General features: G+C 43.6%; 1 protein-coding gene across 1 annotated transcript in view; it reads left to right on the top strand.

Moving 5' to 3' along the window:
• The window catches only part of cntln (centlein, centrosomal protein), a 465,635-nt gene that overhangs the window by 362,796 nt on the left and 82,130 nt on the right, over positions 1 to 20,709 (top strand). Inside the window, exon 20 of the mRNA XM_048527488.2 lies at positions 9,372 to 9,575. Within this exon, the coding sequence (XP_048383445.2) occupies positions 9,372 to 9,575 (204 nt within the window). The remainder of the gene's footprint in view (positions 1 to 9,371; positions 9,576 to 20,709) is intronic.

Below are 20,709 nucleotides of genomic sequence, written 5' to 3'. Positions count from 1 at the left end.
TATTATAAACTATTATTATTATTGATTGGCTGTTTTACAACGAGGGCATTGCTTGCATAATGATATTTTCAAAACTGTTTAGCAGTTCACTCAGGCAGATCAATTAATAGATTGCAATTTTTTGTAGAGATCCAGTTTGGAAGCAATGTACTGGATGGCAATTTTGCTTCTTTAATGTGAACTTAATGTTGGAGACCATCTTTGTGCTTTGAAAGAGAGAATAAAAATCAACTTTTAATGTGTTATTGAGCACAGGATGCTACAATTAACTCACATTTTTCATAATACACAGCCCAAGGAAGAAACAATGAACTTCATGAGCCATTTCTTATTTTCAGTCCATCATTCACAAAATCGAATGCTACTTTTCCGCAAATAGTTCATACAACTTGGCAACTTGGCCACTTGTCCAGGAGCTTGTAAATGTGTAACACAGGACATGGAGAAACCATATGGCTTCATCACATAGACATTGTTCAAACATGAGCAGGATTGGCAGCTTAACGTTCCAGGATATCAATCCTCTAGATATGACAGAGAAGGAAGCTGAAGAGGTGGGGGAGCTGCATGACTGATTAGGGAGTAAATCACAGCTGTGTTTAGGGAGGACACCCTAAAGGCATCTTGCAGTCAGGCATTATGAGTAGAATAGGAAAGGTGAAAACACAATGCTGGGTTGTACTTTAGACCTCCCAATTGCCAGTGGGAGATACAGGAAGAGATATGTAGTCAGATTCTTGAAAGATGTGAACAGGGTTACAGTGTTGTTACAGTGGATGATTTTAACTTCCTCCATACTGACTGGGACTACCTGCGTGCAAGGAATTTGGATGGGGAGCAATTTCTCAGGTGTGTCCAGGAGGGTTTTTTGAAACATAATATGGATAGTCTAATGAGGGAGCATATGGACCTGGTATTGGGAAATGAGCCCAGCCAGGCATTCAGACTTTCAGTGGGGAGACATTTTGAGAATATTGACCATAATTCTGTATGTTTTGAATACTTATGGATAAGGACAAGGGTGGACCTCAGGTGAAGGTGTTAATTTGGGGGAAGGCCAACTATAACTGAATTAGGCAAGAATTGGAGAATATAGATTGGAAGCAGCTGTTTGAGAATAAACCTACATGTGACACGCGAGATCTTTTAAAGACCAGTTGATTAGAATGCAGAATAAGCATGTTCCTGTAAAAATGAAGGACAGGAATGGCAGATTTGGGAACCTTGGATGGCAGGAGAAATTATCAGCTTAGTCAAAAAGAAAAGGAACCATACCTAAGGTCTTGGTAACTAAAAACGGATGAAGTCCTTGAAGAATGTAGAGTAAATCAGAAGGAACTCAAATGGAGAGTTAGGAGGGCTCAAGGGGGCCATGAAATGTCCTTGACCAGCAGAGCTGAGGAGAATCACAAGGCACTTTATCCATATATTAGGAGTAAGAGTGTAGCTAGGGAAAGAGTAGGCCCACTCAGGGATTAAGGAGGGAGGTTATGTGTGGAGCCAGAGGAAATGGGTAAGATCCTTAAATGAGTACTTTACTCTCGTTATTCATCAAAGAGAGGGAAATGAAGGATGTTGAGATTAGGAAAAAGTGTGTGAATAGTCTCTGGCAGGTCACGAAATGAATGAAGAAGTTTTGGATGTTTTAAAATACATTCACATGGACAAGTCCCCAGGGCCAGATGGGTTCTATCCCAGGATACTATGGGCAGCGAGGGAGGAATCAGTCGGTGCCTCAACAGCAATGTTATTCCTTTGTTTAAGAAGGGAAACAGAGATAATCTGGGTAATTACAGCCTGGTAAGCCTGACGTTGGTGGTAGGGAAGCTGTTGGACAAGAGGCATTTGGAAGCAAATGGACTTGTTAGCGATAGGCATAGATTTGTGTGGGGAAGGTCATATCTGATGAACTTGATTGAGTTCTTTGAGGAGGGGAGAAGAATGATTACTGAGGAAAAAGCAGTGGATATTGTCTATATGGACTTTAGTAAGGCATTTGATAAGATACTTCATGGTAGACTGATACAAAAGTTGGAGTTTCACGCGACCTGGGCGAGATGGATACAAATCTGGTTTGGTCATAGAAGACAGAAAGTAGCGGTGGAATTGTGCTTTTCAGAAAGGAGATCAGTAACCAGTGGTGTTCTTCAGGGATCAGTGCTGGCCTTTACTCTGGAGGAAAATGTAGGTGGTGTGATTAGTAAGTTTGGGAATAATGCCAAAATTAGAGATAGTGAGGAGGATCGTCAAAGGATGCAGCGGGATATGGATAGACTGTGTGTTTGGGCAGAGAAATGGCAGTTTAATCCGGACAAATGTGAGCTTATGCATTTTAGAAGATCAAATTCAGGTGCGAATTATGCAATATATAGCAGAACCCTTAGGAGCATTAACATATAGAGGGATAGGGGCATCTAGGTCCACAGACCCCTGAAAGTGGCAACACCGGTAGATAAGGTGGTCAAGAAAGCATACAGCGCACCTGTCTTAATCGGCCGGGGCATCGAGTATGAAAATTGGCAAGTTATATTGCAGCTATATAAAACTTTAGTTAAGCCACATTTGGAATATTACATGCAGTTCTCATTGCCACACTACCAGAAGGACTTGGATGCTATGGAGAGAAGGTTTACCAGAATGTTGCCTGGTCTGGAGGGTTTTAGGTATGAGAAGAGGTTGGTTTTCACTGCAAAGTTGAAGGCTGAGGGGTGACCTAATGGAGGTCTACAAAAGGCATAGACGGGGTGAATAGTTAGAGGTTGTTTTTCCCCCCAGGGTGGAGAGGTTAACTACAAGAGGGCACAGCTTCAAGGTGAGAGGGGAAACTTTAGGTGAGAAGTGCAGGGAAAATTTTTCACACAGGGTGGTGGGTCCCTGGAAAGCAATGCCAGTGGAAATGGTGTCATTGTTAACAATGTTCAAGGCCTGTCTTGATAAACACATGAACAGGAAACAAACAGAGGAATAGAAACCACATATGGGCAATAAGTAGGAGGGAAAAGCCTATTAAGAGAATGAACTGTTCTCTGGCCTCACAGTGTTGGAAGCTGAAGTCACAGTGACGTGTAGATCGACGTGTGTGTGGCAAGTAACAGGGGCTGGCGTTGAGATCAACTATCAGAGATCCATCACGAAAGGCTCACAGGGAAGAAGTGAAGTAACTGTTATAGATGCGCATGGAGAGGGTAAGTGGATGAGGAGTGGGATAACTGCCAGAGACTCTGAAAGAAACCATGGTTCTGCATTGTTCACCTCACAATTTACAAAGTTTCCAAGTTTTGTGTCATCTACACACTTGGCAATTGTCCCCTGCACATCAAGATCTCACTTACATATTACGGGAAAAACAGGATCCTTGCAGAACAGCAGGACAAACCTTCCTCAAGCCTGAAAAATACTGATAACTATTCCTCTCTGTTTCTTATCACTCAGCCAGTTTTGAATTTATGTTACAACAGTCTCTTTCATTCAAAGACACTATCACTTCACTAGTCTGTTTGTGGCTTTTTGGAAGTCCATGTATACTACTGCAACAACCTTTCCCTCATCAACATCTGTTACTTCTTTAAAAAACTGCAGCAAGTTAATTTGTCATAATTGTTATCCTTTTACAAAATTTCACTCTATGCACGCAATTCTTCAGCGTTCATAACATGGGTGTTTATGCTGTTTGAACCAAAGTAAAAAGGCTTTGTCGGTATTAAGTTACTTTGCAAAAAGACAGCATTTGGGAACTTTGTTTTTTTGAGGATGTTGTAGATTGAGCTTATTCTAATGAATGCCAGATTACTACAAAATTACTACACGTCTACAAAATCATGAGGGGTATAGACAGGGTGGATAGCAAAAAGCTTTTTCCCCAGAGTGGGGGACTCAATTACTAGGGGTCATGAGTTCAAAGTGAGAGGAAGAAAGTTTAAGGGAGATATGTGTGGAAAGTTCTTTACACAGAGGGTGGTGGCGCCTGGAACGCGTTGCCCGTGGAGATGGTAGACGCAGACACGTTAGCGTCTTTTAAGACATATTGGACAGGTACATGGATGGGCGGGGAGCAAATGGACACAGACCGTTAGAAAACAGATGACAGGTTAGACAGAGGATCTTGATTGGCGCAGGCTTGGAGGGCCGAAGGGCCTGTTCCTGTGCTGTAGGTTTCTTTGTATTACTCTTGGAGCCATGTATGTTTGCATGTAACTGCTTTTGTTTGCTTAGTGATTTCAGAATTCTGCTAATGATTAACAGTATCAGTGACTGTCAAAGATGAGTGATAATTAGTATGGCTGCTATGTTAACTAATGGTGCACAAAAAAGGCTAAACATTGTCAAGAACATTATACATGTTTATGATATTTTGCAGTGTCACGACGACTTCCTGATATCATAACTGCCCTCGTTTAGTTGTATATTTCTGTATGTTCACAAAATGGCGTACTTTCATATACTTATTCATAAGATATAGGGGCAGGGTAAGGCCATTTTCCCCATCGAGTCTGCACCACCATTCAATTGTGGCTGATATGTTTCTCAACCCCATCTTTCTGCCTTCTCCCCATAACCCTTGATCCCCTCCTAATCAAAAAAAAATCTCTCTGCCTTAAATTCACTTAGTGACCTGGCCTCCACAGCCCTCTGTGGTAATGAGGTCCATAGATTCATGACCCTCTCACTGACGAAATTCATGCTCATCTCAGTTCTAAAGGGTTATGCCTTCACTCTGAGGCTGTGTCTTCACGTCCTAATCTCTCCTACTTGTGGAAATGTCTTGTCCGCTTTGACTCTATCCAGGCCTCTCAGCATTCTAAATGTTTCAATGAAATCTCCCCCTCACCCATCCTTCTAAACTTCCATCCACAACAGACTCAGAGACCTCAACTGCTATGACACGCCCTTCATACCCAAGACCATTCTTGTAAACGTCCTCTGGCCCACGTCTAAGACCAGCACATCCTTCCTTGGTACAGGGCCCAAACCTTCTCACAATTTTCCAGATGCTGTCTGACCAGAAATTTATGCACCCTCAGCAGTAAATCTCTGTCTGTGTATACTACCCCTCTTAAAATGAATGCCAACATTGCATTTACTTTCCCAACTGCCAACTAAACGTGTAGGTTAACCCTAAGAGAATCTTAAACTCAGACTCCTGAGTCACTTTGTGCTTCAGATTTCTGAAATCTTTCCCCATTTAGAAAATCTCTATTTTTCCTGCCAGTTTGCATAAACTCACATTAACCTCATTTTAGCCTGTCTTAGTCCTTCTGCAGCCTCCCCACTTCCTTAATACTACCTGTCCCTCCACCTATCTTTGTGCCATCTGCAAACTTGGCAATAATGCCCTCAGTTCCTTCATCCAGATCGTTAATGTGAATAGATTAGATCTCAACATGATCCCTGCCGAACTCCAGTAGTCACTGGTTGCAACCCTGGAGAGAAATGAAATGTAGATATGTAATGTCAATTAACATCTGGCTAAGAATTATTTTGCATGGACTTTCAATTTATGAAGGTCATACGTTCAGGTCTATTTCTTCTCAGCTTGCCCAGGTATTCATCTTTGGAGACTTGTGTCATGTACCTCGCATGAATCCTTGTGACTTTAGCAGCGATATGTTTCCCAGTAATCACTGATGCATGAACCAATGATTTTAAAATTTTGTCTTAAATTTTAGTTTGTATTTATTCAAAATTGTCTTTTGACAGATGAAAACATTAAAAAGTAATTAGCAGGAGCTGTTAGAAAAATTAGTTATCAGTTCATTAAAAATCTAACTACAAATTGTTTCATGCTGAATTGTGAACACTGCAATGGTTAATTCCTCTTGGCTGATTGTCATTGCGTATTAGATGTACAAAGTGGCATCTCATGCCAAAAGCTGGATAAAAGCAAAATCAGACTGCCATGTATAAATCAAAACACTGTCCATTGTGAGTAATAACAAATACCAGAAACTTTTCAGTGCTGTAATCTAATATATGAGTTTACATAGTAGTTGTGAAGTGCTCGAGATTTAAATTTGTGGTTTACAACTTCATTGGAGTCGTGCCTTACAATCAGTCTCATTGCTCTCCACATAGCATTGTATAAAATTCCAATTGTTTAATAATATCAAAATGCCTGCTTGTCATAAATGTTATTGATGTTTAGTGTTGGATGAAACCATGTGCCCTCTGTCAGAGCTGAAGTCGTTGGAGGGTGTTACTTCACACATTGAAGCCAAACACACCAACAAATTTCAATTAAAAGCAACATTTGGTTTACTCAGAAATAGATCCGAAAGTAAACATGAGATAGTTACCACATTCTTGTCATCTTATCGTAAATATTACTTTTTAAAACATAAGCATAACTCTGCCCTCTTAAACACAGCATGCTTCATTTTTTGTATAAACCACAGAATTTACAAAGTCTAAGCCAATCCACTCCACTCAGGTCAGCTCAACATTTTTATCCAATGAGTGGCTGAACCATATGGTCGAGAAAGATCCTGGAGGCCGCAACATTTGATATTAATCATGGCAAGAAGAAAGTACTACAATGACACTTGGTGCTGCTAGAATAAATAGGGGTAAAATTCACCAGCTGCTGATTGAAAGCATTACTTCCCCAAATGGGTTTCTGTGTGGTTCAGTGAAGACGGAACCCAAGAGTGAGAATCAGCTATTCATGTTTTTGTACCATTTGATAAACTCGCAACAGTATATGATTGTTGTCTCAGCTCCACTCTGCCTAGCTCCAATAACCTTTCAGATCGTTGTTGATATAAATTCATCTAATTCAGTCTTGAATGTGTTCAACGACTCCTCCTCCACTGCTCTCCAGAAAAGAGAATCCCACAGACCAAGATAACCCACCGTGGAGCTGGAGGAACACGGCAGGCCAGGCAGTATCAGAGGAGCAGGAAAACTGACATTTCGTGTCAGGACCCTTGTTCAGAAATTCCTGAAGTAGGGTCCCGACCAGAAACCTCAACTTTCCTGCTGATGCTGCCTGGCCTGCTGTGTTCCTCCAGTTCCACTTTGTGTTTCCACTGACTCCAGCATTGGCAATTATTACTATCTCATTCCGTACACGAATGTCCATCTGAGACAAGTGAAAAACATCACTTCAGTCTTAAATAGGAGACCTCTCATTTTTAAATGTATTCCCTTGTTCTAGAAATTTACCCCTACCCCCCAACCACAAGGGGAATCATCCTCTTAGCATCCGCCCTGTGAAGTCCCCTCAGGGTTTCAGATGGGTCAACAGGTAATCTCTTATTCTAATAAACTCTAATGTGTATACACCCAACCTGCATAAAGCAGGATTCAGTCAACTGAACTTTCTCCGCACTGTTTCAACTAAATTATATTGCTTTATAAGTAAAGAGATTAAAATTATTCACATGGAGGGTTTAGCATTCATAATTCACCAATACTCACTATCAAAAATTATATTGGAAGTGTTCTCCTTTAAAATATTACTATTATGAAATACTGTGGAGCCTATACACAATGTCCATTATTACAATATATATATTAATACATATATAGATACAGTACTACGCATTGAATATGATATATTTTTGTTTTTTTCAATGGTATGCTAATAAACTGAAATTTTTTTGAAATAAATGTAGGGTAGCAGTGGCCTGCAGATGTCTTGAGAAGATGTTTGTCTGGTATTTCTTCAATTCTAGCGAGTAAGGTCATGCATAATTGTGTGTCCACAACAGGATGAGGCTTCATCAACTGGACGTTTGTCAGAACTTTGTCATGATAATTCCTTGAAATCTCAGGGGAAACCCAAGTTAAGCGATATTAGCACCATGGTTGTTACAGTCTCTACAGCACATGATTGGAAGAAGCCTCAAGGAAATTTCACAGGAACGTTGGAACAGGAATAGGCCATTCAGTACATGAGTTTGTTCCACCATTCAATTATAGTATGCCTGATCTGTGGCCTAATGCCATATAGCTGCCTTTGGTTCCTAACCCTTAATATCTTTGCTTAACAAATATGTATATATCTTGGATTCAAAATTAACTACCAATCCACAACCCACTGCTGTTTGTGGAAGAGAGTTCCAAACCTCTACCACCATTTGTGTCTAGAAGTGCTTCCTTGCATCTCTCCTGAATGTTCTCACCCTAATTCTCTGGTTATGTTCCTTTGCTTTGGAATTCCCAAGCAGTGGAAATGGTTTATCTTTATCTACCCTGTGTTTTCTTATTAATATCTTGAAGACTTTGATCAGATCACCCTTGGACCTTCTAAGCTAGAGAGAAAATAGACCTAATTTGTATAATGCTTCCTCATAACTTAACCCCTGAAGTCCAGGTATCATTCTTGTAAACCAATGTAGTACTCCCTCCAAGACTGATTTCTCCTTCCTAAGGTGTGGTGCCCAGATCTGCTCATAGTATTCCAAATGGGGCCTAACTAGGATTTTTTATACCTGCAGCATTACTTCTGCATCCTTATACTCCAGACCTCTCAATAGGAAGACCTGCGTTCTATTTGCTTTCTTGATTGTTTTCTGCACCTGTTTAAATTAGGTATACACCACAACTCATGGACATCTACATGACGTTATAAACTGGTTTGTTTGGCTCTCCAAGATTCACTTTTTCTCCCTCCAAGTTACAGTTTTGAAGCTGCGTCTCACATTATAATCATGATAAGTGTAACTTCTAAGGTGTATAAATTTCCTGAAAATCCCTGAGGTCGCAGTGCATTCCAGTGCAATTGCTTAGTTTCAGGGAGGTGGGGTTTTAATTTGGGGAAACAGGTAAAATGAGATTGATAACTTAGTTAAGGCTGATTTAGAAGGAGTTAGAAGTGTAAGAATGGAAGAGCTTCTGAATTAATTCATAAGCACAAAGCCGCTCACAACCGGGCTAGAGAAGAACAATAACTTTTGTCATTCCCAGGTGCTAGGCTCCACATTAAAATTGACATCAGTGCCCAACTCAACATCAGCATAAGCATATGTATCCATGGCAGTACATAACTAACTTGTCTGTTAGAAACACTCAAAAAGTATGTTCTTTCCTTATAGGTTTCCTTGTGTCACTCCATTTCTAATTAGAATTTCAATCCCCTAGTCACAGAAGGTTGTGTAGGATCTTGTTTACACTCATTTCTGTTCAGTCATCTGTTTTTATGTACGAAGAATTTTGTCTTTACTTTGTTCTTCCTCAGGTGGATGGTCTAACTGAGTAATTCAACTTGCAAAGTACTGCCACTGTAAGACTGAACTCCCCCAGCACCCTATAGTGTACTCTGCTGCTTAACTGTTGACACTACTTGGTTAAATATAATTTGGACACTTTGTATAGTAGTATTGCAAATTAAAATTGTTTTTGATCACTGAACATTTTCCCCCAACAAACAGAAGCTGACATTTGATCTCACGGAGGTGCAGCAACAGAAGGATGCACTGGAGAAGAAGCTGAATCAAATGGAAGAGAAACAAGCTCTTGTCACCAAGTCAGCAGATGAGAGTTCATCGTTAGCTTCCACTCAGGCTCCGAATGCTCCAGCTACACCTCGAAAACCAATGGAAACAGAACTGAAACAGCTGCAGAGTAAATTGAAGGTTAGAAGTCGTCACCCTGTATATATTTTCTTTACTATGAATTTTCAGCATGTTTTCTGATTTTGTCATTTTGATCAAAAATGTTCGTTGATAATTATACTATGTTTAAATTTGATATTGGAAGCAAGCTACCACGGTAATACCCATTTCATATTTCTCACCCCTTAGGCTAGATAGATACTTCAGATTTGGTCTGTGATCTGGGATAGTGTGCCTGTAATTGAAACAAGTATGAATGTAGCCGATAACAATGAAGGATTAAGAAAACCGAACCTGTCAGCCTGACATCAACCATTAAGCGCCTGAATCTAATAATAAGACCTTCTTAATGCACTTTTTCACAAGCATACTGCATAATGGTACAAAAAATCGTGATTTTATGACAGAGAAATCCTGCCTAACAAATCAAGAAATGTGTTTTTGTAGGATACAACCTATAAGGGTAAGTGATGGGGAAAACCATCTGGTGAGGTATTCTTGGATTTCCAAAAGACATTCAATAAAGGTACCTCACAAAAACATTAATATACATGACAAGGGTTCATAGAGCAGGGGTGATATATTATCATGGATAGAGGATTGGTTAATGGACAGAAAACAGGGGAGGAATAAAAAGGTATTCTCAAATTGGCTGGATGCCATGAGGAACTGTGCTGGCTTTTCAGCTGTTTACAACCTACATTAATGATGTTGATGAAGAGATGGTATAAAATATCCATATCACAAATGAGCAATCCATGAGCTACCCGAAACACTAGGCATGTAGTGTCTCCCACCCGCCGTCCTCCTCTAACCAAAAAAAGGATTGTGTGGAGGTTCAGTAAGGTAAGGCTGCTTTTTTTTAATTCTTCTTTTGGAAATCTAGAGTAGAGGGAATGGGAGTTAGGGCAGCTGCATGCTCCTCTTGCGGGATGTGGGAGGTAAGGGTCACTGCAGGTGTCCCCTCTGACTTCACCTGCAAGAAGTGCACCCAAATCCAGCTCCTCAAAAACCGTGTCAGGGAACTGGAGCTGGAGCTAGATGAAATCTAGATCATTCAGGATGCTGAGGGGGTGATAGAGAGGAGTTACAGGGAGGTGGTCACACTCAAGATACGGGAAACAGGTAGTTGGGTGACTCTCAGGAAGGGGAAAGGGAATAGGCAGACAGTGCGGGGATCCCCTGTGGCCATGAATAACAAGTATACCGTTTTGGATATTGTTTTGGATATTGGTGGGGACCTATCAGGGGAACGCCATAGTGGACAGGTCTCTGGCACTGAGCCTGACCTTGTGCCGAAGGGAAGGGGGCAGAACAGGAGAGCTGCTGTAGTGGGGAAGTCAGTAGTAAGAGGCACAAACAGGCGGTTCTGTGGATGCAAACAAGATGAATGGATGGTATGTTGCCCCCTAGGTGCCAGGGTCCCCGATTTCTCGGATTGTGTCTTCAAGATCCTTAAGGGGGAGGGTGAGCAACCGGCAGTCATGGTGCACAATGACATTGGTAGAAAAAGGACTGAGAATGTGAAAAGCGAGTACAGGGAGTTAGGTTGGAAGCTGAAGTCCAGGACAAACAGGATAGTTATCTCTGGATTACCACCAGTGCCACATGATAACGAGGTGAAAAACAGGGAGAGAGTGCAGCTAAACATGTGGCTACAGGGCTGGTGTAAGAGGGAGGGCTTCCATTATATGGATAATTAGAGCACTTTCTGGGGAAGGTGGGACCTGTACAGTTAAGGACGGGTTGCACCTGAACTGGAAGGGCACAAATATCCTGGGAGGGAGGTTTGCTAGAGCTGTACGGGATAGTTTAAACTAGTTTGGCAGGGGATCGGGAATCGAATTTATAATTCAGATGATGAGGTATTTGGCCTTCCAACAGACACAACAGGGAGTGAGGTGGTTTATAAAGAAATGCGATTGATGGAACATACTTGTGGACATCGAGATGGTTTGAGGTGTGTATACTTCAGTGCTATTGAAGTAAAGTGGATGAACTTAGAGCATGTGTCGATACTTGGAGCTATGATGTTGTGGCCATTACAGAAACTTGGGTAACTCAGGGACAGGAATGGCTGTTGGAAATTCCAGGATTTAGATGCTTTAAAAGAAATCGGGAAGGTGGTAAAAGAGGCGGGGAGGTGACATTGCTAGTCAGGGTGAGTATAGCAGCTACTGAAAGGTAGTTCGAGAATAATATGTCGACAGGTTCAGTTTGGGCTGAGGTCAGGAACAAGAAAGGAGCAGTCACTTTGAGTTTTTTTTTACAGATCCCTTAATAGTTGCAGAGAAGTAGATGAGCGGATTGGGAGGCAGACACTAGAAAGGTGCAGAAGTCACAGGGTTGTAGTCATGGGTGACTTCAACTTTCTAAATATTGATTGGAAACATTAGTTGTAATAGTTTATATGGAGCAGATTTTGTCTTGTGCGTTGAGGAAGGATTCCTGATACAGTACGTAGATAGACCAACATGAGGAGAGGCCAGAGATAGTGGGAACTGCAGATGCTGGAGAATCCAAGATAACAAAGTGTGGAGCTGGATGAACACAGCAGGCCAAGCAGCATCTCAGGAGCACAAAAGCTGATGTTTCAGGCCTAGACCCTTCATCAGAGCTCTCTTTGGCGGTAGCGATCAAAGCTCTGTTTCTTTCACGAAAATCATGAATAAAGATTGGGTACATACAGCAGGGGAAGTTTACAATTGGGGAAAGGGTAATTATAATTCAGTTAGGCAAGAACTGGATAACATCAATTGGGAACAGATGCTGGCAGGGAAGAGCTCTACAGAAATGTGGAGTGATAATGGGAACTGCAGATGCTGGAGAATCCAAGATAACAAAGTGTGGAGCTGGATGAACACAGCAGGCCAAGCAGCATCTCAGGAGCACAAAAGCTGATGTTTCTGGCCTAGACATTCATCAGAGAGGGTCTCTGATGAAGGGTCTAGGCCCGAAATGTCAGCTTTTGTGCTCCTGAGATGCTGCTTGGCCTGCTGTGTTCATCCAGCTCCGCACTTTGTTACCACAGAAATGTGGAGATTGTTTAAGAAATGCATACTGCATGTGCTCGATATCTTTATCCCTAGCAGGCAGGGAAGATGCGGTCGAGTGAGGGAGCCATGGCTGTCTCTCTCTCTCTCTCTCTCTCTCTCTCTCTCTCTCTTTCGAGAGAGAGAGAGAGAGAGAGAGAGAGGTCAAACAACTGGTTAAGAGGAAGGATGAGGCTGATATAACATTTAGGAAAAGAGAAACGGAAAAGGCTCCGGAGGGATACAGGTTAGCCAGAAAGTAGCTGAAGAAAGGGCTTAGGAGAGCTATGAGGGGGCATGAGAATCCTTGGCAGATGGGATCAGGGAAAACTCCAAGGCTTTTTACACGTATGTGCAGAACAAGAGAATGACCACAGAAAAGGTAGGGCCGATCAAGGATTGTAGAGTGAATTTGTGCACAGAGCCCAAAGATATAGGAGAGGTCCTTAGTGAATACATTTTTTCAGTATTCATAACAAAGGTGGACCTGGTTGTAGAGGAGGACGTTGTGAAACAGGCAGGTAGGCTGGAGGAGGTTGATGTTAGTAAAGATGTGCTAGGAATTCTGAGGAAGTTGATGATAGATAAGTCCCTGGGCCTGATGGGATTTATCCAAGGATTCTCTGGGAAGTGAGGGACAAGATCACAGGGCCTTTGGCGATGATCTTTTCATCCTCACTGTCCATGGGTGTCATGCCGGAAGATTGGAAAGAGGCAGACATCATTCCCTTGTTCAAAAAAGGGAACAGGGATAACCCCGGAAATTACAGGCCAGTTAGTCTTATGTCAGTTGTGGGCAACTTATTGGAAACGGCTCTGAGAGACAGGATTTATGATCACTTGGAAAGACACAGCTTGATTTGTCATAGCGTGGATTTGTGAGGGGTAGATCATGCCTCACAAGCCTTATTGAATTCTTTGAAGAGATGGCCAAACACGTGGATGAAGTGGATTTGGTATACATGGATTTAAGCAAGGTGTTTGATAAGGTTCCCCGTGGTAAGCCCATGCTGAAGGTAAGGAGGCATGGGATGGGGGAAATCTGGCAGATTGGATTCAGAATTCTGCTGACCCTGAGAAGGAAACGGGTGGTAGTGTGCAGAAAATATTCAACATAGTGCTCGGTAACGAGTGGTGTACCACAAGGATCTGTTCGGAGTCCTCTTCTATTTGAGATTTTTGTAAATGATTTGGATGAAGGAGTGGAAAGGTGGATTAGCAAGTTCGCAGATGATACGAAAGTGGGACACATTGTGGGAAGTGCAGAGGGCTGTTCTAGGTTACACAAGGACATTAATAGAATGCAGAGCTGAGCCTAGAAGTGGGAGATGGAGTTTAATCCTGAAAAGTGTGAGTGATTCAGTTTGAATGGACAAACTTGAAAGCGAATAAAGGGTTAACGGAAAGATTCTTGGCAGCGTGGAGGAACAGAGGGATCTAGAGGTTCATGTTCACAGTTCCCTGAGAGCTGCCACCCAGGTGGATAGAGTTGTTAAGAAGGCGTATGGTGTGTTAGCTTTCATTAATAGAGGGATTGAGTTCAAGAGCCATGAAGTTATGCTCCAGCTGTACGAAAGCCTGGTTTGGCCACATCTGGAGTATTGTGTCCAGTTCTGGTCACCTCATTACAGGAAAGATGCAGAAGCGTTAGAAAAGGTGCAGAGGAGATTTAACAGGATGTTGCCTGGAATGGAGGGAAGGTTGAGCGCGCTAGGGCTTTTCTCTTTAGAATGACGAAGGATGAGAGGTGACTTGATAGAGGTGTACAAAATGATCAGAGGTGTAGATAGAGTGGACAGCCAGAGACTTCTTCCTAGGGTGGGGGTAGCTTTTATGAGGGGACATAGTTTTAAAGTAAAAGGAGGTAGATATTGGGGAGGTATCAGAGACAGGTTCTTTACTCAGAGAGTCATAGGGGCATGGAATTCATTGCCGGAGCGGGTAGTGGAGTCGGCCTCATTAGGGGCATTTAAGCGGCTATTAGATATGCATATGGATGATAGTATAAGGTAGCGGTGGAGGTTAGATAGGCCTTAAGTTTAGGATAAAAGTTCGGCACAACATCGTGGGCCGAAGGGCCATACTGTGCTATACTGTTCTATGTTCTGTGTTCTTGGATTCTGACTTTGCGTCTCAGAAATCACCCATTTTATACACCTGTTCTGATCTTACCAGCTTAGCTCTTTTCAGTGAGTGTAAAATGGCTGCTGTGATTGGAGGATCAACCAACTACTTGCATAACAAATCTTTATTGACGTACTCCCCTGCATCTCCCTCAATGAGATCGAAATGCAGCAATAAATAATTCATGTTACGGCCAAACAGATCTTTGGTGACACTATACCTGGAATACTGTGCAGTGTTGGTCTCCATATTTAAGAACAGCTATACTTGCATTGGAGACAATATAGCAAAGATTCACAAGTTATTGAATATTCTGAGGTAATATCCTTGAATTGTGCCCTAGCAGAAAGTGAAATCTTAATTCAATTGAAAAATCTCTGGAATAAAGCGGGGAAATGTATATAATCACCTCCTTGCCAATCTACCTGCTGCAGATACATCTGTCCATGACTGTATTGGAAAGAGTGACCACCGCACAGTCCTTTGTGGAGATGAAGGCCTGCCTTCACATCGATACCCTGTTACAGTGTGCTGTGTGGCACTTTGAGTACTAAATGAGACAGCCTTAAAATAAGTCTAGCACCTCAGGACAGACATGGATGAGCTGCTATGGACTATCAACAAAAGCAAAATTGTACTCCAACTCAATCTTTAACTTCATGGCCTGGTAATTCTCCATTCTCTCATTACCATCAAGCCAGGGATCAATAAAGAGTGCAGCAGGGCTTGTCAGGAGCAGCATTAAGCACACCTAAAAATTAGGTGTCAGCCTGGGTGAAGCTACAAAACAGGACTATTGAATACCAAACAGCAAGTGATAGATAGAACCAAGTGATCCCAGCATCAGTGGATCAGATCCTAGCTTTGCAGTTCTGCCCCATCTGCTCGTGAATAGTTGAGGACAGTAAAACAACCACTGGAGGAGAAGGCTGCACAAATATTGCCACCCTCAATGATGGAGGAGCCCAGCACATCAGTGCAAGAGATGAGGCTGCACCCCTCGCAGCAGTCTTGAGCCAGAAATGCCAAATGGATGATCCTCCGTGACCTTCTCCAATGATCACCTGCATCACAGTTGTTGGCCTTTAGCCAATTTCTTTCACTCTACGCCATTTTAAGAATTGTTTGGAAGCACTGAATACTGCAATGGCTATGGGACCTGACAACATTCCGGCAAGAGTACTGAAGACATGTGCTCCATAACATGGCGCTCCCCGAACTGTTCCTGTAGACCTACAACAGCACCTACCCAACGATGTGCGACCCATCGCCTCAGCCTGCTCCTGCCCCACCGAACTCATCTCCACCTATCTGGACTCCATTTTCTCCCCTTTGGTCCAGGAACACCCCACCTTCGTCAGTGACACCACCCACGCCCTCCACCTCCTCCAGGACTTCCAATTCCCTGGCCCCCAACACCTCATCTTCACCATGGACGTCCAGTCCCTATACACCTGCATTCCGCATGCAGATGGCCTCAAGGCCCTCCGCTTCTTCCTGTCCCGCAGGCCCGACCAGTCCCCCTCCACCGACACCCTCATCCGCCTAGCCGAACTCGTCCTCACCCTCAACAACTTCTCTTTCGATTCCTCCCACTTCCTACAGACTAAGGGGGTCGCCATGGGTACCCGCATTGGCCCAAGCTATGCCTGCCTCTTTGTAGGTTACGTGGAACAGTCCCTCTTCCGCACCTACACAGGCCCCAAACCCCACCTCTTCCTCCGGTACATTGATGACTGTATCGGCGCCGCCTCTTGCTCCCCAGAGGAGCTCGAACAGTTCATCCACTTCACCAACACCTTCCACCCCAACCTTCAGTTCACCTGGGCCATCTCCAGCACATCCCTCACCTTCCTGGACCTCTGAGTTTCCATCTCAGGCAACCAGCTTATAACTGATGTCCATTTCAAGCCCACCGACTCCCACAGCTACCTAGAATACACCTCCTCCCACCCAGCCTCCTGCAAAAATTCCATCCCCTATTCCCAATTCCTCCGCCTCCGCCGCATCTGCTCCCACGATAAGACATTCCACTCCCGCACATCCCAGATGTCCAAGTTCTTCAAGGACCGCAACTTTCCCCCCACAGTGATCGAGAACGCCCTTGACCGCATTTCCCGCAACACATCCCTCACACCCCGCCCCCGCCACAACCGCCCAAAGAGGATCCCCCTCATTCTCACACACCACCCCACCAACCTCTGGATACAACGCATCATCCTCCGACACTTCCGCCATCTACAATCCAACCCCACCACCCAAGACATTTTTCCATCCCCACCCCTGTCTGCTTTCCGGAGAGACCACTCTCTCCGTGACTCCCTTGTTCGCTCCACACTGCCCTCCAACCCCAACACACCCGGCACCTTCCCCTGCAACCGCAGGAAATGCTACACTTGCCCCCACACCTCCTCCCTCACCCCTATCCCAGGCCCCAAGATGACATTCCACATTAAGCAGAGGTTCACCTGCACATCTGCCAATGTGGTATACTGCATCCACTGTACCCGGTGTGGCTGCCTCTACATTGGGGAAACCAAGCGGAGGCTTGGAGACCGCTTTGCAGAACACCTCCGCTCAGTTCGCAACAAACAACTGCACCTCCCAGTCGCAAACCATTTCCACTCCCCCTCCCATTCTTTAGATGACATGTCCATCATGGGCCTCCTGCAGTGCCACAATGATGCCACCCGAAGGTTGCAGGAACAGCAACTCATATTCCGCCTGGGAACCCTGCAGCCATATGGTATCAATGTGGACTTCACCAGTTTCAAAATCTTCCCTTCCCCAACTGCATCCCTAAACCAGCCCAGTTCGTCCCCTCCCCCCACTGCACCACACAACCAGCCCAGCTCTTACCCCCCCACCCACTGCATCCCAAAACCAGTCCAACCTGTCTCTGCCTCTCTAACCTGTTCTTCCTCTCACCCATCCCTTCCTCCCACCCCAAGCCGCACCCCCATCTACCTACTAACCTCATCCCACCTCCTTGACCTGTCCGTCTTCCCTGGACTGACCTATCCCCTCCCTACCTCCCCACCTATACTCTCTCCACCTATCTTCTTTTCTCTCCATCTTCGGTCCGTCTCCCCCTCTCTCCCTATTTATTCCAGAACCCTCACCCCATCCCCCTCTCTGATGAAGGGTCTAGGCCCGAAACGTCAGCTTTTGTGCTCCTGAGATGCTGCTTGGCCTGCTGTGTTCATCCAGCCTCACATTTTATTATCTTGATGTGGAAAGTCACACAGGTTTGTCCTGTGCACACAAAACAGGTGAAATCCAGCCTGATTAATTACTGCCCCATCTATTCTAGAGCATCAGTAAATCTGGAGGATGTTGTGATCAATGCTGTCAAGCCACAACTGCTTATCAATAACCTGCTCACTGATGACTGGCTTGAGTCCTGCCAGGGCACTCAGCTCCTGACCTCATTACAGCCCTGGCTAAAACATGAACAAAAGCACTGGATTCCAGAAGTAAGGTGAGAATGTTGACCCTTGATATCAAGGCTCTATTTGATGCTCCTTGACATTCAGTGACACTATCATCACTGAATTCTCCACTATTAAGGTCCTGGGGATTACCATTTACTGGACTCACCTAGAGACTAGGATTATTGTAACAAACTGCTCCAAAACCTGTCCACCCTCCATAAGGCGTAAGTCATGTAATGGAATACTCCCCATTTGCCTTGATGACCACAGCTCCAACAATACTCAAAGCAGCCCGGTTGATTAGCACCACATCCACAAATGTTCAGTCACTCCATTGCCGACACCCAGTAATAGCAGTGTGTACCATATACAAGATGGACTACAGAAATTCACCAGAGATCTTTAGACGTTCCGAACACACAGCCACTTTCATCTTGAAAGACAAAGACAGCTGATACATGGGAACACCACCAGCTGCAAGTTCCCCTTGAAGCCATTCCCCATACTGACTTGGAAATATATTGTCACTCCTTTACTATGGATAGGTCAAAATCCTGGAATTCCCTTCCTGACACTATGGGTCTACCTAGAGCAAATGGATTGCAGTGGTTCACCACCTTCTCGAGACCAACTAGGGACCAGCAATAAATGATGCCCTAGCCAGCAAGTGAATACAAAAAACCTAGCCTAATGGCAACTGTCTAACTAATGTCAATTGTAGCAAAAACCTACAAGGTTCATTAATAATCTTTAGGGAAGGAAATCTGCCATCCATATCCAGTCTGACTAACATGTGACTTCAGGCTCACAACAATATGGTTGACTCTTAAGTTACTTATGGACAATTGGGTGTGGGCAATAAATGTTGGCTTAGCCAGCAATGCCCATACCCTACGAACGAATACTTTAAAAACTACCAGACAATTGTTTATTTACTTATGCACTTACATATCTTCTATCTAATTAATCAGGTTGGATTTCACCTGTTGTGTGTACAGGACAAACCTGTGTGACTTTCCACATCGTTGGGTAGGTGCTGTTGTAGGCCTACAGGAACTCAGCCTGGTAATTACAGTTTTGCTTTAGCATGGTGTATTCTCATAAAACATCTCTCCCAAAAAAAATGTATGCAATAACTACCTGAATGGCTGTAAATTGGGAGAGGGGAGTGTGCAGCTGGACCTGGGCACCCTTGTACTCCAGTCGCTGGAGGTAAGCATGCAGGTGCAGCAGGTGGTAAAGAAGGGAAATGGTATGTTAGCCTTCATTGCGAGAGGTTTTGAGTACAGGAGGAGGGATGTGTTGTTGCAGTTGTACAGGGCCTTGATGAGACCATGCCTGGAATATTGTGTTCAGTTTTGGTTTGCTTTTCTGAGGAAAGATGCTCTTGCTCTTGAGGGAGTGTAGCAAAGGTTTACCAGGCTGATTCTGGGGATGGTGGATATGACGTATGAGGAGAGATTGACTAGTTTGGTGATAATGGGAACTGCAGATGCTGGAGAATCCAAGATAACAAAGTGTGGAGCTGGATGAACACAGCAGGCCAAGCAGCATCTCAGGAGCACCAAGGGTCTAGGCCCAAAATGTCATCTTTTGTGCTCCTGAGATGCTGCTTGGCCTGCTGTGTCCATCCAGCTCCACACTTAGTTATCATTGACTAGTTTGGGATTGTTTTCGATGGAGTTCAGACAGATGAGGAGGGGATCTTATAGAGACTTAAAATTCCAACAGCTTTGGACAGGATAGATGCAGGGAAGATGGTCGCAATGGTGGGTGTGTCCAGAACCGTGGGTCACAATATGAGGATTCAGGGTAGAGAATTTAGGACAGAGATGAGGAGACATTTCTTCACCCAAAAAGTGGTGAGTGTATGGAATTCGTTATCACAGGAAGCAGTTGATGCCAGAACATTGAATGTATTCAAGAGGTGACTCGATATAGCACTTATGGTGAATGGGATCAAAGGTTATGGAGAGAAAGCAGGATTAGGCTTTTGAGTTGGATGAAGAGCCAAATGGCCTCCTCCTGCTCCTATCTGTTGTTTCTATGTAACTTTCCAGCCTTTTAGCTGAATGCCAAATTATGTTGATCGTCATTATGTATTTTGGCTATTGCTTTGCAGAAATTGGGCCTAAGTTGCAATCTTGAAACATGCTTGCTGGCCCTGTCTATCTCTTCCTCTTTCATGCATTACCTGAGTCTAAAGTACATCTACCTTCCAGAAAATGTTCTGATTTCCATCACTTGTCCTCTAAGTTCCATAAATACTGCAGATCATTTTTGTAGAAATTAGCTGTTCAGCAAAACCTCTGTTAGTACACATGAACAGTATCCTAAACTATGTGACTGCTGTGTTCTTGTCTTCATGTATTCCCTTGCTGCAACCACCTATTGAATGTATTTTAAAATGTTGACATGCTTCAATCACTAGCACTGTTGATTCCTCATCCATTTGTCTAAAAATGTTTCTCCTACCATTTGTTTAAATCTCTTATACATGTCTCCATGTTCCAGATCCGTTGTAACTATTGCAAACTATTGTTTCTTTCTAATTTTGTCATACTT

This window comes from Stegostoma tigrinum, chromosome 3, assembly GCF_030684315.1.
Source record: "Stegostoma tigrinum isolate sSteTig4 chromosome 3, sSteTig4.hap1, whole genome shotgun sequence".
NCBI lineage: Eukaryota > Metazoa > Chordata > Chondrichthyes > Orectolobiformes > Stegostomatidae > Stegostoma > Stegostoma tigrinum.
Note: the sequence above shows the minus strand (reverse complement) of the source record. Positions and strands in the feature narration are given on the sequence as shown.